Source organism: Equus caballus, chromosome 10 (genome assembly GCF_041296265.1).
Source record: "Equus caballus isolate H_3958 breed thoroughbred chromosome 10, TB-T2T, whole genome shotgun sequence".
NCBI classification, from domain to species: domain Eukaryota; kingdom Metazoa; phylum Chordata; class Mammalia; order Perissodactyla; family Equidae; genus Equus; species Equus caballus.
Window position 1 is genome coordinate 24035509 of NC_091693.1, and position 14904 is coordinate 24050412.

At 46.0% G+C, this 14904-nt stretch overlaps 1 protein-coding gene across 16 annotated transcripts; it reads right to left on the reverse strand.

Annotated features, from left to right (window-relative positions):
- Positions 1-3122: 3122 nt before the first annotated feature.
- Positions 3123-8443, reverse strand: LOC100053579 (leukocyte immunoglobulin-like receptor subfamily B member 4). Of its 16 annotated transcripts, none has more exons than XM_023650394.1 (12): positions 8314-8442; positions 8117-8152; positions 7640-7924; positions 7189-7491; positions 6824-6874; positions 6494-6541; positions 5347-5469; positions 4958-5033; positions 4831-4868; positions 4532-4584; positions 3693-3737; positions 3123-3492 (listed from the first exon to the last, which is right to left on the reverse strand). In XM_023650394.1, the coding sequence occupies exons 1-12, from the start codon at positions 8345-8347 to the stop codon at positions 3349-3351; spliced, it is 1236 nt and encodes a 411-aa protein (XP_023506162.1). In that variant the 5' UTR covers positions 8348-8442; the 3' UTR covers positions 3123-3348. The 16 variants fall into 16 exon arrangements, with proteins under 16 accessions (XP_023506162.1, XP_005596568.2, XP_070079406.1 ...); XM_005596511.3 differs by having other exon boundaries at positions 4532-4587; XM_070223305.1 differs by having other exon boundaries at positions 3594-3734; positions 4958-5000; positions 8314-8441.
- Positions 8444-14904: the final 6461 nt, after the last annotated feature.

The window sequence follows — 14904 nt, forward strand, 5'->3', positions numbered from 1 at the left end:
GCGTCCAGAAAGCATTCACTTCCAATATAATGATGCAAATAAGTTTAAAGTAAAAGAGTAAGCTATGTGGGTGACCTATGGAAACACTATGCTCAGTGAAATAAGCCAGACGGGAAATGTCACATATTGTGTGATTCCACTTATACGAGCCTCCTTGAACAGCCAAATCTCTAGAAACAGTAAGTGGAGAGAGGTCACCAGGGGCTGGTGTTAAGGGGACATGGGGAGTTATTGTTTAATAGGTACAGAGCCTCTGTTTGGGATAATGGAAATGCTCTGAAAGTGGATAGTGGTGATGACTGCCCAACGTGATAAATATATTTAGTGCCACTGAACTGTACACTGTAATAATAGTTAAAATGTTAAATTTCCTACGTATTTTTTTTTACCATATTAACAAAGTGGAAAGATGTTAAATGTACTGTACAAACACTAAGCAAAAGAAAATTTAAGTGGCTATATTAGTTTCCAATAGCTGCTGTCACAAATGACCACAAATTTAGTGGCTTAAAACAACACAGATTTATTACCTTACAGTTCTGGAGGTCAGAAATATAAAATCTGGCTCACTGATAAGAAGGCAAGGAACAGGAAGACATGCAACTACGTCACCTCGATCCAGAACTGGAAGTCTGAAATGTGTTGATTTCTATATGTTGACCATGTATCCAGGACATTGGAAAATTCCTTTATAATTTGAGTAATACATCTTTACATTATTTTGGATTTTCTATGCACGCAACTGTGTAATCTCAGAGTAATATAATATTATTCTTACCCATTTCAGCGCCTATCATTTTGTTTTGTTTAATTGGCTGGTACCTCCAGTACCATGATGAATGGAAGTGGTTGTTACCGAACCTGAAGTGAGTTCGCTCACTCGTTGCACAGCAAGCCAATCTCTGACACCGGGTGTGTTGGAAGAAAGTAGGAATTTTGGTTTTGCACAGTGCTGAGCAAGGAGAGAGGGCAGCTAACGCTCAAATCCCAAACTCCCCAAAAAGCTAAAAGGAAGGGTTTTTATTTGGGGTTTCATGTAGGGGAGGGGGAGCATATGGCCTTGCTGATCGGAGCTTTCCCACCAGCCTGTCTTTGGCCTTGAGACACTTGCAGAGAGGAGGAAGCCTGTGACCTTGCTGGTCAGCAGCTTTCCCACCAGCTCGTATCTCTTTGTGGGGAGGAGATGGTCCAGGTGCTTGTCCTTGACAGTGTCTGTCTCCATGGAGGATAGTGGATTCTGGAGCCAGGAAGCCAGAGAGTAAGCAGGGAATGAGTGTTTTGGTTTTAACCCCATATATGCTGGGTTTAGTGTGGGGAAACTGATATCAGAGTCGATATCATGGTCACAGGGAACATTCCCAATGTTATGAGTAAATACTAGCAACAAGTGGTTTTTAATGTTCTCTTCCTATGTTTTTTTCCCCGCAATTTAAATGTCTCACCTTTGGGAATGATGTCTAGTGTTGATTTTTAAACCTGCCTTTATAACTCACAGGAAATTCCTTTTTATTTTATTTCTGATGTTTTATTTTGATTATGAATTGTTGGTGTATTTTATCAAAATCTTTGCCTGTATCTGTCAAATGATCATTTTTGTACTTATTCTGCTAATATGTTGGATTAAATTCATTGATTTCTTTACATTTTAAGCTACTCTTTCCTTCCAAACAAAAGCAACAACCTAACCTCAATGTGGTCTTTTGTAATGTAATGTAATGACTTTTTTATATATCACTGACGCTTCCTCGTGAATATTTTGTTTAGTGATTTACAAATAAGTTCATGAGAGAGATCTTCCCATTTTGTAATTTCCTTGTCAGAGTTTGGTGTCAATATTTTCCTAGCTTGATTTGGGCTCTATTTCTTCTTTCTCTAGTCTTAGAAAAATTTTGTGTCAGTTTGGTGTGTGTGTATATGTGTGTTTCCTAAGTTGGTGTGTGTGTATATGTGTGTTTCCTAAGTGTATAAGTTCTTTGAAGTTATCACCAATGAAACCTTCTGAACTGATAAACTTATTGCAAAATGATTACCACCCCAGCATTAGCTAACCTCTCTATCCCCTGACATGACTGCCATTTCCTTTTTCTAGTGAGAACATTTAAGATCGACTGTCCTAGCAACACTCAACAATATGATACAGTCTGGCTGGCTATGATCACCGTGCTGTACACTAGATCCCCAGGACTTATAACTGGAGGTTTCTGCCCTTTGATCAACATCTCCCCATTACCCCAACACCAACCCTTGATAACCACCATTCTACTCTCTATTTCTCTCTGATCTTTTTAGATTCCACATAATTCAGTTGTGGGGTAATTTTTAATTACAGTCAATGTATTTAATGTATACATAAGGTGATACATATTTTCCCTTTATTCTCATGTCCATTTAGTAAATGGTACATGTGAGGATGTCCATTTTATCTCCCTTTTCTAATGTACTGGCATCAAATTATTTTTAACATTGTTACTATATATATATTTATTAAAGATTTTATTTTTTTCCTTTGTCTTCCCAAAGCCCCCCGGTACATAGTTGTATATTCTTCATTGTGGGTCCTTCTAGTTGTGGCATGTAGGATGCTGCCTCAGCGTGGTTTGATGAGCACCCAGGATTCGAACCAACAAAACACTGGGCCGCCTGCAGCGGAGCGCGCGAACTTAACCACTCGGCCACGGGGCCAGCCCCTTCTGGTTACTCTATTTTTAAAGTCTATAGGATTTGTAGTGCTGTCTGCAGTTTCATTCCTTATATTGGAAATATGTGCCTTCTCTCTTTCTATATCGGTCATTGTGACTACATTTGGTAAGTTTGACTAACTTTGCCTAGGATGAAATTTTTTGGCTTTATTGATTTTTCTCTATTTTTTCTTTGTCCTCATTACGAGCTGGTCTTATTATTTCCTCCTTCTACCTTCATTTAGATTAATTTGCTCTTCTTTATCTTAATTCTTGGTGTAATATCTTAGGTCATTGATTTTTTTAAGGCTTTTCTTTTCCAAGATATTCATTCATGGTTCTTAATTTTCCCATTTCATAGGTTTGATTGTATAATATTTACATTATCATCCTATTTAAAACGTTCTCTCACTTCTGTTTTGGATTTCTCATTTCACTCATGCATTACTGAGAAGTCTGTTGCTTTATTTCCAAAATGTGGGGATATCAGTTATCTTTGATTGCAGAATCAGGTGACTCCCCAAAAGTCCCAGAAGCTCCTGGTGGTCCATGTTAGGAGTCCAGGCTGGCTGGGGGTCATTAGCTGAGTGTCCTCTGGAGGCAGCTCCTATGTCTTCTGGGGTCCCTGCAGTCTCCCTCCATGGAGGGTGGCATCCGGGTCCTTCCTGGGCTAGTGGATGGCCAGAGCAGCGTACACACTGGGCTCTGCTGGGGGCTCCTCTGACTGGGAGGAAGGGGATGTCATCTCCCGTCTGAGGGTCAAGTGGTTCAGCTGGGCGTAGGTCACGTCCTGGGGGGCTTCAGATATAGCAGCCTAGAGCAGGGGGAGAGTTGGGGGGATACGTACATGGTTGGGTTGGGGGCAGTCTTGAGGCCTGGAGAGGATGGGAGCCACCTGACTGTTCATCTCCCTACCCACTACTACTTGTCTGTCCTTAGTATCCAGCAATTCCTCTGACGGGGGGAAAGAGAGGTGGCCACTCTCTGCCTGAGTCTTGACCTTGAGCAGCTCACCTGGGCATACTTTACTCTCTTGTTGTCTTCATCATGAGTGCCCTGCTGGTGAGAGACAGAGGAACAGAAACAGTGTCTCTTTGATCCCACTGCTGACCTCCTCTAGTCAGTTGTACACACTGTTACCACCATGAGGCCACTTTCCTGAAGGAATCTTCAGGGACTTCCTAAGCCTTGGACATCTGGATGCTTTCTATGGTTCTGATTCTTATGGTAACATGCTATCTCTTACTCATTTGCCTCCAGCCACACGGCCTGTCTTCCTGAAAAAGCAAGCTGTGGCCTCAGGAAATTTGCATATGCTGTTTCTTCTGCCCCCTCCGTGCACTCTACCTCTGTCCTTTCTTTATTTTCCTTAACAGCACTTTCCACTCTAGGAAGCTATCCGAGTATTTACATGTTGTCTCTCTCACCCATAGCTGAGCTCAAGGAGTGTGGAGACAGCTTTGCTCACTGCTGTACCTGCAGCATCTGAGTGGAGCTGGGTAAACAGTGAGCTCCCTGTGCACATTGTTGGGTGAATGAATGAAGTGGAACCTAGGGACTTGCAGGTGATTCCCTTATTCATGCATCCTCTTGAGACCTGGGGGTGCCCTCCAACAACCAGAAGGTCAGACAGAGGACAAGGAACCAGGAAAGGGGACCACATAGGAGGGGCCATGAGGCCACAGAAACCAGGAGGAGTGAAGTCACAGCAGGACAACCCAGGGTGCCTCAGAAGGAGAGGTCAGTGTGGGACGCTGCTGAGAGCTGAGTGACATGAGGACAGCAAAGTGTCCATAGGTTTAAGTTTGGCAATAAGATGGTCCCTGGCAGCCTGGACAGGGCAGGGATCTCACCTGATGGTGCAGCTGCACCCCCTCCTCAGGCTGTGTGTCCTTCACGGCAGCATCTGCTGGGGCAGAACAGAGGGTGCATCTCTCATCAGGATTCCCTGAGGTCTCTCAGGGCTGCAGCCCCCTCTGCTCCCAGATGGACCACTGAGATCCAGGAGTGAGGAGATGAGCCCGAGGTCACTCAGGGGGATTTCAGTCCTTCTCACCCAAAATCCGCAGACCCCCCCATCCAGTCCCCCCATGGCCCACTGAAATCTGTGTGCCCCCTCAACCCCAAGGGCAGCCCCTCCCCTTCCTCTCACAGAGGGTCTCTTCCTGGGCGTCTACAGCTGGGCTGGAGCTGGAGGAGGAGGAGAAGACAGGAGTGTTAGGGACAGAGAGGGGGCCGAGGGCGGGGCGGGAGTCTGGGGTCTTTGGGGCAGAAATTACCTGATCTGCAGGCCTCCGTCCTTGGGCTGTGGGTCTGCAGCCCCTGCAGGAATTTGGAGATCAGCCCGTCTCTGGGCTGGGTCAAGACGGACAGAGTCTCAGCCCTGGGAGGTGACGACCACCCGCCCACCACATGCGATTCCAGAGGAAAGAAGGAAACCAGTACACATGCTTGTGTGTAGGTTTCAATATTTCGTGGGGCTGAAAAGCTGAAAGGACACCTTAACTGTACGCATTTGTGCTGTATTAAGCGTCCTCTTTTGCATATTCTGATTTGCGATTCTGGAAAAGTCTTTTTAGGCCAACCTTCCCATTTACCTGGGTTTCCTCCGGCTGGTGCCCTAAGCCCACCTCCTCCTGTGACCCAGGTCACCCTGTTCTCTACTCACCTGACATCTTTCCTTTGCCCTGATGCCGGTGTCGGATGGGGAGGAGGAGGAGGAGGAGGAGGGAGAGCAGCAGGACGAAGGCCACCAAGACGCCGATCAGAACCTTCAGGTACCAGGTGAGACCTTGGGCACGAGTGATGTCATGAATGAGCCAATGATGCCGTTTAATTGGGCACCTACTGTGTGCCACACACGTGCTGGGGTCTGTGCATTCACCTTCTCTAACTTCCAACAATCATGCAACAGGAGACGGCCATCCCCACCCACCCATTTCACAGATGAGGAAACTGAGGCACAGAGAGGAAGATCACACGCCCCAGGTCACCCAGCTTGAAGTGGCAGAGCTGGGACTGGAACCCAGGGCTGAGAGTTCCCTGTGCTCTCATCATCTGCCCCCAGGCAGACACCAGCTTCATGGCCCCTTCTGTGCAGGCGGGGCCTGTCCCAGTGTCTCATCTGGAGCTGAGGGTCCTTCCTCATTACCCTCCCCTCCCCACACAGCAGGGAGCTGGGGAAGGTAGGCTGCATGAAGTGAATTCTGCATCTCTCCCAGGATCCGTCAGCCTCTCTGAAAGGCCCTGATGCTCCCTGGAAAGCTCCAGTGGGATGGAGGCTCTGCTGTTCCTGACCTCTGGAAAGCCCAGGCCCCTTATTTCACCTAATGTCATAGCAGGCCTGTGAGTAGAACAGGACTAGGGAGCTTCATACAAAGAACTGAGACTCAAAGAAGAGAAATGAGCTGCCCGGGACCCCAGCTGAGAACTGAACCCGGGGGCTAACTGCCTTCTTGATCTTTCCACTAGAGCTGAGTGCCCTGAGCTGAATGGAGAGGGTATGAGCACCCTGACCCTTGTCCTTCCCCTGCCTCCCCCATACAATGTCACCATCACTGCTGCAGAGGGGACAGGACCCCATAAAATCACATCCTGGGGGCCTTCCTTGTGAGGCCTCCTCTCCCAGGAAGTCAGAGCCATAGTCAGAACCGACAGGAAATCTAATCTCTGGGCTACGATGCTCTCCTTTACACTTGGAGAAACTGAGGCCCAGACAGGGGAAGGCATGTCCAAGTCAGAGTCTCCTGATGTCTTAACTCAGCCCCCACCCTCCATGGGCCCACCCACCACTCCTCACAGAGACCCTCACTTACCACTCTGGGCGCCTGACTCTGTGTGGAGCAGTTGGTCCTCAGAGTCTCCTGGGGATCAGGATGGAGGTGAGGGGGCTGCTTCTCCCCACCTCAGCCCAGCTCACCCTCCCCCAGGCTGGGCCCCAACGCCTCCCTCTGCCATGAACACCTCACCCACTATCCACCAGCCTCACAGCCCTGGAGCCCTGTGGACCCCCCATCTCTGCCCGACTCCCAGCCCCCTGGAGACAAGCTGTGCTGAGAGAGGAACTAGGAGTCAGGTCAGCTGAGTCTCGAGAGACAGGCCTGGAGAAACTGTGAGCTCTCTGGACAGAGGCCCCTGTGACTCACCAGCCATTAAGTTGTGTTCTGTGGGTGGGGAGGTGGGGTCCCCAGAGGGTCCTGGGAGAAAGGAGTAGAGGAGATGAGGGGCTGGAGGTTCCCCCAGAGACCCCGCCTCTGCTCACACAATTATCCTTCATCTGCCCTGTGGTCCCCAAGGCTCTCCGTCCATCCACCTCGACAATCCTAGTGATGGGGACTTGGGAAAGGGCAGGCATGGGAGGGTCCTCTTATCCTCTTACACTCTGAAGGGCCAATCCCCTTCTTGGTGACCATCCCTAGGGGGGCCCTCACTCCCATCCCAGCCCGGAGCTCTCTGGGGACCTCAGCCCTGAGCAGGCTGACTCAGAAAGGACAGAGTCATGGACCCTCACCTGAGACCATAAGCTCCACGGGATCACTGGGTTTTGACCACACCTGGGGGTAGTTCCTGTTACAGCCATAGCATCTGAATATCCACCTGTGGTTGGGGGTCATGGGGCCCACAGTGAACAGGGCCTGGGATTGCCCATCAAGGTCTGGCTGTGAGTCCAGGATCCAGGAGGGCTGGTGTTCTCCTTCCTTAGTCAGAATGAATCTGTCAGATCCCCACCATGAGTCACACTGGAGGGTCACGTTCCCTCCTGAGGTCACCACAGGGCTTGGCAGGGCTGAGAGGGAGGGTTTGTTGTAGGCTCCTAGGAGAGGAGGAGGCAGCATGTTACATGGGATTCACACCTCCCTCATATCCCCCAGGGCTGGGCTGTGGGAGGGGACACACCCCTGAGAGCAGACCCCCTTCCTGAGGGCAGAACCTGAGACTCAGACCCCTGAGTGTCCTCTCACCTGTCATCACCAGCTCCAGGGGGTCACTGTGCTCTGACCAGCCAGTGCGGATGAGATAGTAACAGTGATATCGCCCTGCATATTGCTCTGTCATGTATGTGATGGAGAACTTGGCCTTGTCCCCGGGCTCCAGTGGGCTCTGTCTGTCCCAGGGTGATACACTTCCCTCTTTATCCAGACGGTACTCCTGGGCCTCCAGGGTCCCCTGACACCAGATGGTGACGGGCCTCCACCAGAGGATCACAGAGCCTGGCTCAGCCCAGATGGTGGGTTTGGGGAGGGTCCCTGGGAGGAAATTAGAGGCTGGATCACAAGATATTCCCCACCCCCAGTTTCCCAGCTCTCAGCCCTAGGACCCTCCCAGATGTCCCCCATCCCTCAGCCCAGAATTGCTGTTCTCCACTCCTGGCTGCTCAGGGGTGGCTCATTTTTCCCCAGTGTGGAGGTGGGACCTGGAACACCTGGGAACAGACTCACCTGCCTGCACTGGGGTCCTCGGGCCCACACTCAGCCCTGGAAGAGAGTTCCCTGTGAGAGATTTGTCCCTGAAGCCTGAGCAGAACCCTCCTCCCCATGAGCCTCCTGAGTCCTGGGGTCTCCTGACAGACCAGGGCCTGGCTGTGCGGTGGGTCCCTCCCACACTAGGGCTCCCACCACAGCTCCTCAAATCTCACCGAGGCAGAGCAGGGCCGTGAGGGTGAAGATCATGGCCTCTCCTTGTGGCCCCAGCTGTGCAGATGGAGGAAACCACAGTACCCAGCAGGACAGTCAGTGCACAGGATGTGGCCACTGGGAGACTGATCTTCCCTGTCATGGGGTCATCACGTCAGCAGCCCCACAGGAAGGGGAACTGCCCTCCCCAGGAGCCGGGCTCTCGTCTCTCCAGAGCTGGGGCTGGGGCAGGCAACAGGCTTCTGGAGACATTTCTGACCACATCTGAGGCCTCACTTGATCCATAAGCTGTTCTCTGCCTGTCCTGAACTCCTTTCTTGAGGCAAGCATAAACACGTATTTTGAGTATTTGCAAGATGTCTACCTGGAAATACACCACTGAATTAGACAGATTCAAACTCTGGGCTTGCAGAGCTCAGATTAGGAAAACAACAAAACAAGTCAAGAGACCAACATCAACAAAATAACAGATATCCAGTGTACCAGTTTCCTGTTGCTGCCATAACAAGTCGCTCCAAGCTAATGGATTAAAGCCACACAGATTTATTATCTTACAGTTCTGGATATCAGAAGTCCAAAATGGACACCCCTGAGTTAAAATCGAGTTGTAATCAGTCTGTGCTCCTTCTGGAGGCTCTGGGGGTGAATCTATTGCCTTTGCTTTTCAAGCTTCTACAAACTCCCGTACCCCTTGCCTCGTCATCCCTTCCATCTTCAAAGCCAGCAATCGCATCGCTCCATCTGCTGCTCTGGAGCCACATCTCCTTCTTTGGCTCTGGCTCCTCTGCCTCCCTCTGTCACTCAGAAGGACTTTGTGATGACATTGGGCCCATCTGGATAATCCAATTCCATCTCCCCATCTCAGTGTCCTTAACTTTATCACACCTGCCAAGTCCCTTTTGTCGTGTGAGGAGACATTCTCTGGTTCTGAGGATTAGGACGTGGACATCTTTAGAATAATGGGCATCATTATTCTGCCTTCAGGAAGTTCTTTACCCACATCTCATATGAACCACTTCTGTTTGATGATGGAGTGCTGCTGGACATCCCCGTTTAAAACTTGGTGGATAATCAGCTCCCAGTCCCTGATGGGAAGCTCATGTCACATAGTAACATGCCTACTCATGGCCAAGCATTGCATCTCAACTAGAGCCCAGTAACAAACTGGAAACTGTTTATCAAAAGAGAATAGTTCTCTGCAAAAATGGCATAGTGTGGCTCCAAAATATTAAATGCCTGTGTCGCAATTCACCTAGAGTTTCCTGCCAAAGGCTCTGTATAATGACCTCATCTGCCACAGAAGCTTCAAACACCATTGGATTTTTAGAGTCACGCAGCGCAGGCTTTCTGCAGCCAGGACCCATTGGAAAGATTTCTCTTTTTCTGTGCCTCACTCAAAACCAGCAACCTCACCAGGCACTCATAGTGGGTGGAGGGAGCATGCCCAAGGAGGTGTATGTTGTCTCCAAATTCCTAAGAAGGCCCACTAGAGATCGGACTTTTTTCTCAGTAGTAGGAGGGTCAGATGGAGCAATGAGTCTTCGCCTTGGATGGGATATTGCAACATGCCTCAGGCAACTGGACTCAGAATTTTCACCAAGGCAATTTGGGAAAATTTATTTCTCACACTCTGGAACACATCGGTCTTACGAAGCACCTAGAATAGTGGCTACTTCCTGTTTCACAGATCCAGTCAGCACGGTATGTAACGGACCTGTGTGAAGTCCTGTGCAACAGAGGGGTGAATGTGGCCCCTGCAGCCTAGATCACAGAGGACTGGAGAGTTAACTCAGAACTGAAGGAGGGCAGTGGAGATGTGTTGCTGGCCCTGACAGCCCAAAGCAGACAGACCTTACAGCCTTTAGAGATAGACCCAGAGAAAACAAACTTTAACCAGATCAACAGCTGCACATCAGGTGCCAGGCCATGTGTGGGTTTTCTCGATGGGTCTTCAACTGGAGCAGAAGCTGATATGCAAGTATCCGCTACCATACTCCAAGTTCCATCTGTCTTCTGCACAAGCCAACTAGGTGAGTCACGTGCAGATGTGGAAGGAATCATTGCCTCTGTATTGTTCAAGCTCTTGATGGTGGTAGAAATCTTTGCAATCCCCTGAGCATGCAGGATTACTTTGGTTTCAATATTTTGGTTGGAAGAGGTGTTTCCTGTGCTTCCACCTGGCCTTTCCTTCCATCGTACCTCTTACTCCACAAATCAGAGAACTAGTGCCAGTTGTGGAGGCTGTCTGTACCATTTGAGAATTCCAGAACTAGGGAAATAACTACAGGGTGGTTTCAGGAACCCAAAGCAGATCTCCATCAATCACACCACCTCTGTTAGCCTTCACTCTGACTGGCAGACGTCAGTGGTTTGGGGGTCTCTGGAAGTAAACGAATATTTAACAAAATGGTAAGGTGAACAATGAATGTTTTAGTAGAAGAAATCTGCAGGAGACAACAGGCTGCTATTTTACCAATAAAGAAGGTGATGGCATAATTTTTAACTGATGAGAGACAAAATGATCAGAAACTTGAAAGCTTACACACAGGGAATGGTTACTCCCTCCACCCTCAACTTACAACTACTTTCCAAAATGTGAATGTGCACACCTCATACATTTTTTTCTTCCATCTGGAGAAACAGGCTGTGTTGGAGAGAACATCTCACCCCCAATTCTCTTAGGAAGAAGTTCTTACTCTGTGACGCCCCATTTCAGAGCAGATAGCAGATTTGCATCTGCCTCTCTGGGTGAATGTCCACTCCCATCCCAGCCTTTACCCTCTCCTGGATTCCCACCCCCCACTCATCCCTCCATCCACAGACCCCAGCATAACCTTCCCTCCTGGGATCCAGGACCTTCAAGGAAGTGACTAATTTTGCATTTTGAACCAATTTTATGCAAACTACACATTCAGTGTCTTTCCCCACCTACATAAAAATTTGTCCTTGATAGGGTAGGGAGTGTAATTCAGAATTTGTTATAATGATTTTGTAGACAGACGCAAGAAGTTAAGCAAATAAGACTCCCCATGGAATTACAAGCCACATTTTACCATTGCTGAGTCATCAACACTTCTCACACTGTGCTCCAGCTCATAAAAGACAATAAATGAACACTGAGTTACAAATAAATGCATTATTAATGTAAGTGATTAATAATTGGTTGACCAATCAATGCTTAATTTAAGAATATTGATTAATAAATAATTAATTGATAGCACACTAATGAGAAGACTAATTAGAATATTAGTAGCAAATAATTTTTAATTAATTTGTCATCAATGCTCAAATTAAAGTATTTATTAATAAATCATAAATTAATAACACAACACTGAGGAGACAAATTCTAGAGAATTTTACAGTGAAATTCCAGACTCATTCTAAAAGCACAAAATGATAATCATAAAACCTTGACTCACTCTCCTTCCCCGCAGAGTCAGGCAGAGCAGGGTGGTGAGTTTTGCAATCATGGTGATTTTCCTTGTTGCCCTGTCAGTGGAGAGAGGCAAGAGGATAGAGTCTTGAAGGCCATGCTAATGAAGAGGATGCTGTGGGCATCCATCACTCCGAGTCTGTGTTTCAACACTGGTGTTTTCGCAAGAAGTAGAACAGCTATTCCCCCATGTGTCAGTCTCTGTTGTGGTCCCAAACAAGACGTATGACTTCTCCTTTCATAGAAAACAATTTCTGCCCATCATAAATTCCCAGTTCTGCATTTCAGACATTGTCCAAAGATGCCATCAAGTGAGCACTGGATTTAGAGCTGGACGATCAGAAGATTAATGGTTTCTTTCCAGGTTACTACCCTTCTCCACACCGGAGTGGTTTGTCTTCATCTCCAAATCTTAGAGAATGGAATCCTGTTTGGATTAATGAAGTTTAAAACCAGTGCCTGAATGAGGACCTTGAGTGCCTTTTCTTCCAGCCATTGTTCACAGTTAGGGTTCATGAGCATCTGTTGGAGAAAGGGGAGACTCGGGAGAGAAAGAAGCCAAGATATATACAAAGTATATATATTGATTTGCCCAATGGCACCTCATGCTTAGATTCAGGTTCCACATTTTGAGGTGGAACACCACTGATGCGATAATGTCCTTTGTTTTCCACATTGGTGATTTTGCTTTCATAACTTGGTCATTTTGGCACCCCCTAGGTTTCTACATTGTAAAGTTATTCGCCCTTTGATTTGTGGGGAGATACTCTGTGAGTCAGTACATAGCACCTTCCTCATGAAACTTCCACTTAGTAATTTTTGCAGCCACTGACCGTTATGCTGAAGCAAACTCCTTCTCTTCTCCCAAATGTATTCATTTATATATAAATAACATTATTTCTAATATCCCAAGGCTTTTAAGTGCCTGTGGAATCTGGCCAATCCTTTTCGTGTTTGTTTCTGCCATAATTAGCAGACACATCTCGACTTTCTCCTGTCCCCGCGATTTCGCGTTGATACCCAACGTTCTTCCAGCACTATTTTTTCTGCTCTTTACTAGTTTGTTCTTTTCACTTGATATTACATCCTGAAACTCACTCCCTATAAAGATAATCTCCTATTTTCTTTTACAGTGGGAACTTACTCCATTTTGACTGTGAACCTGAGTCCATTTAGCCCAGTGGCTTGGGCATTTAGGGTTTCTTTCTCAATATTTCTCAAGTACAAATCACGCTTCAATTATTAAACCTAGGATATATCTTTTCATATATTTGGAGGTGTTCCTTCATGGAAAACTCCTTGAAGGCATTTCCTGGGGCAAAAGCATGATTTTCATATGGTGTTTTGGTAGATAATAACAATTTCCCCTAAGTATGGATTGTCCAGTTTCGCATTCCCACCAACAACATAAGAGCTTTTCAGTTTGCTCACAGGTTTGTAAAAGGACATCTGATTTGTGCCTAATAGATAACATTCCATTGCAATTTAGTTTAAATTTGCATTTCTTTATGTAGCTAAATCTGAACAGCTTTTCATATGTTAAAGTGCCGTTTTTCTCTTTGTTAGTAATTTCTTGTTCACATTGTTTGCCATTTGTCTATCTTACTTTTTCTTCAATAATTGACATCCATCTCTACATAACATCCACATATACGACGTGCATGCATAGACAGATCTTTGACATATTTTCTCCTGGTTTTCCATTTGTGTTTTGATCTTTTTTTATTTCTTGTGCCATGAAAAGATATGTTCATTTTTATGTGTCCAATTTCCCATATTTTCTTGCGACTGCATTTGGATTTTGAATTACATATTATTTTTGTGATGAACACACTTATTTTTATTTTTCCCAGCTTTGTTAAGACATAGCTGACACATAACTGAGTTACATTTTAAGAGTCGTGTTTACTTCACACACTTCTGCTGGTCATTCGTCGTCTCATTTTACATTTATATCTCTGAACCATTTGGATTTAATCTGTGTACTGGGTGAGGTATGGTTCTAATTTCATCCTTTTCTCCCCCAAATCCGTCTGTGCCCCAGTGCTTTGATGTATCATCTCTATCACATACTAAATTTCCATATGTACTTGAATCTACTTCTGAGTTTTATATTACATTGCATTTTTCTATTATCGTGTCCTCATCAAGTTATTTTAATTACAGAGGCTTTATAGCATGTTTTAATTTCTGGTTGAACTAATTCCCTCCTCTCTTTATAGCTCTAATTTTTTTTGGTGTTTTCTTAGCTATTCTTATATTTTAGATTTTCCACATGGACTTTAGTATCAACTTGTTTAATTCAAGAAGAAAAGCTTCTTGGGATATTTTGGGGACTGAAGTACATTTATAAACTAACATATGGATAACTGACACTTCATGATGCAGAGTCAATGGGTGTCTCTCCCTTTGTTCAAGCCTAATTTGTGTGCCATTCAGGAATGTTTGAAAGGAATGTATTTGTATGTGTTACATTATGTACGTTTCTTATTACATTTATTCCTTAGAATTTTTCTTTTTTGTTGTTGATATTTAAGGCAAGGTTGGGATTTATTTGTATATATGGAAGCTCTTGGCTCGTATAAGTAATTTTATAACAACTACTTATTTGACTTGTTTTACTGTTGAGCGACTTTTACCATTGAGTCTCCAGGGCCTTTCTATCTGCTTCCCTTCTTGACCCTCCACCCTCGCTGCCTGAGACATCCCTCCTCACCCACATCCCATGCTTGTCCAATTCCCAAATTCTCCCTGGTATTCAAGATCTTCAAAGAACTTCCTCATCTTGCCTTTTCAACTCTGCTTTCCACTCAATATCCCTACCAGAGTAGAACAACAACAGCCCATGTGAGGACAAGTTCTTGTGTTGCCAAAAACTCAGTAAAAACAAAAGAATTGGCTATAGTTTATTCTAAGTCCTAATATATTTCCGATTTTTTTTCTTGGCAACTGGCCTCATTTTCTAGCTCATAGAGAGCAATGAAAAATGTGTGAAAATGCAATAATTGTAATGATATGCCTAGTTTGGGGAGCAGCTAATACCATAAAATAAAAATCTAAAAGTACAAAACAGTAAGAATAAACTCTTGCTCAAGTCCAGGATTTCCAGAAGTTTCTTTAAGAGCTGATGGAAAGGGATGATGTTCTAGGACAGGGGGGG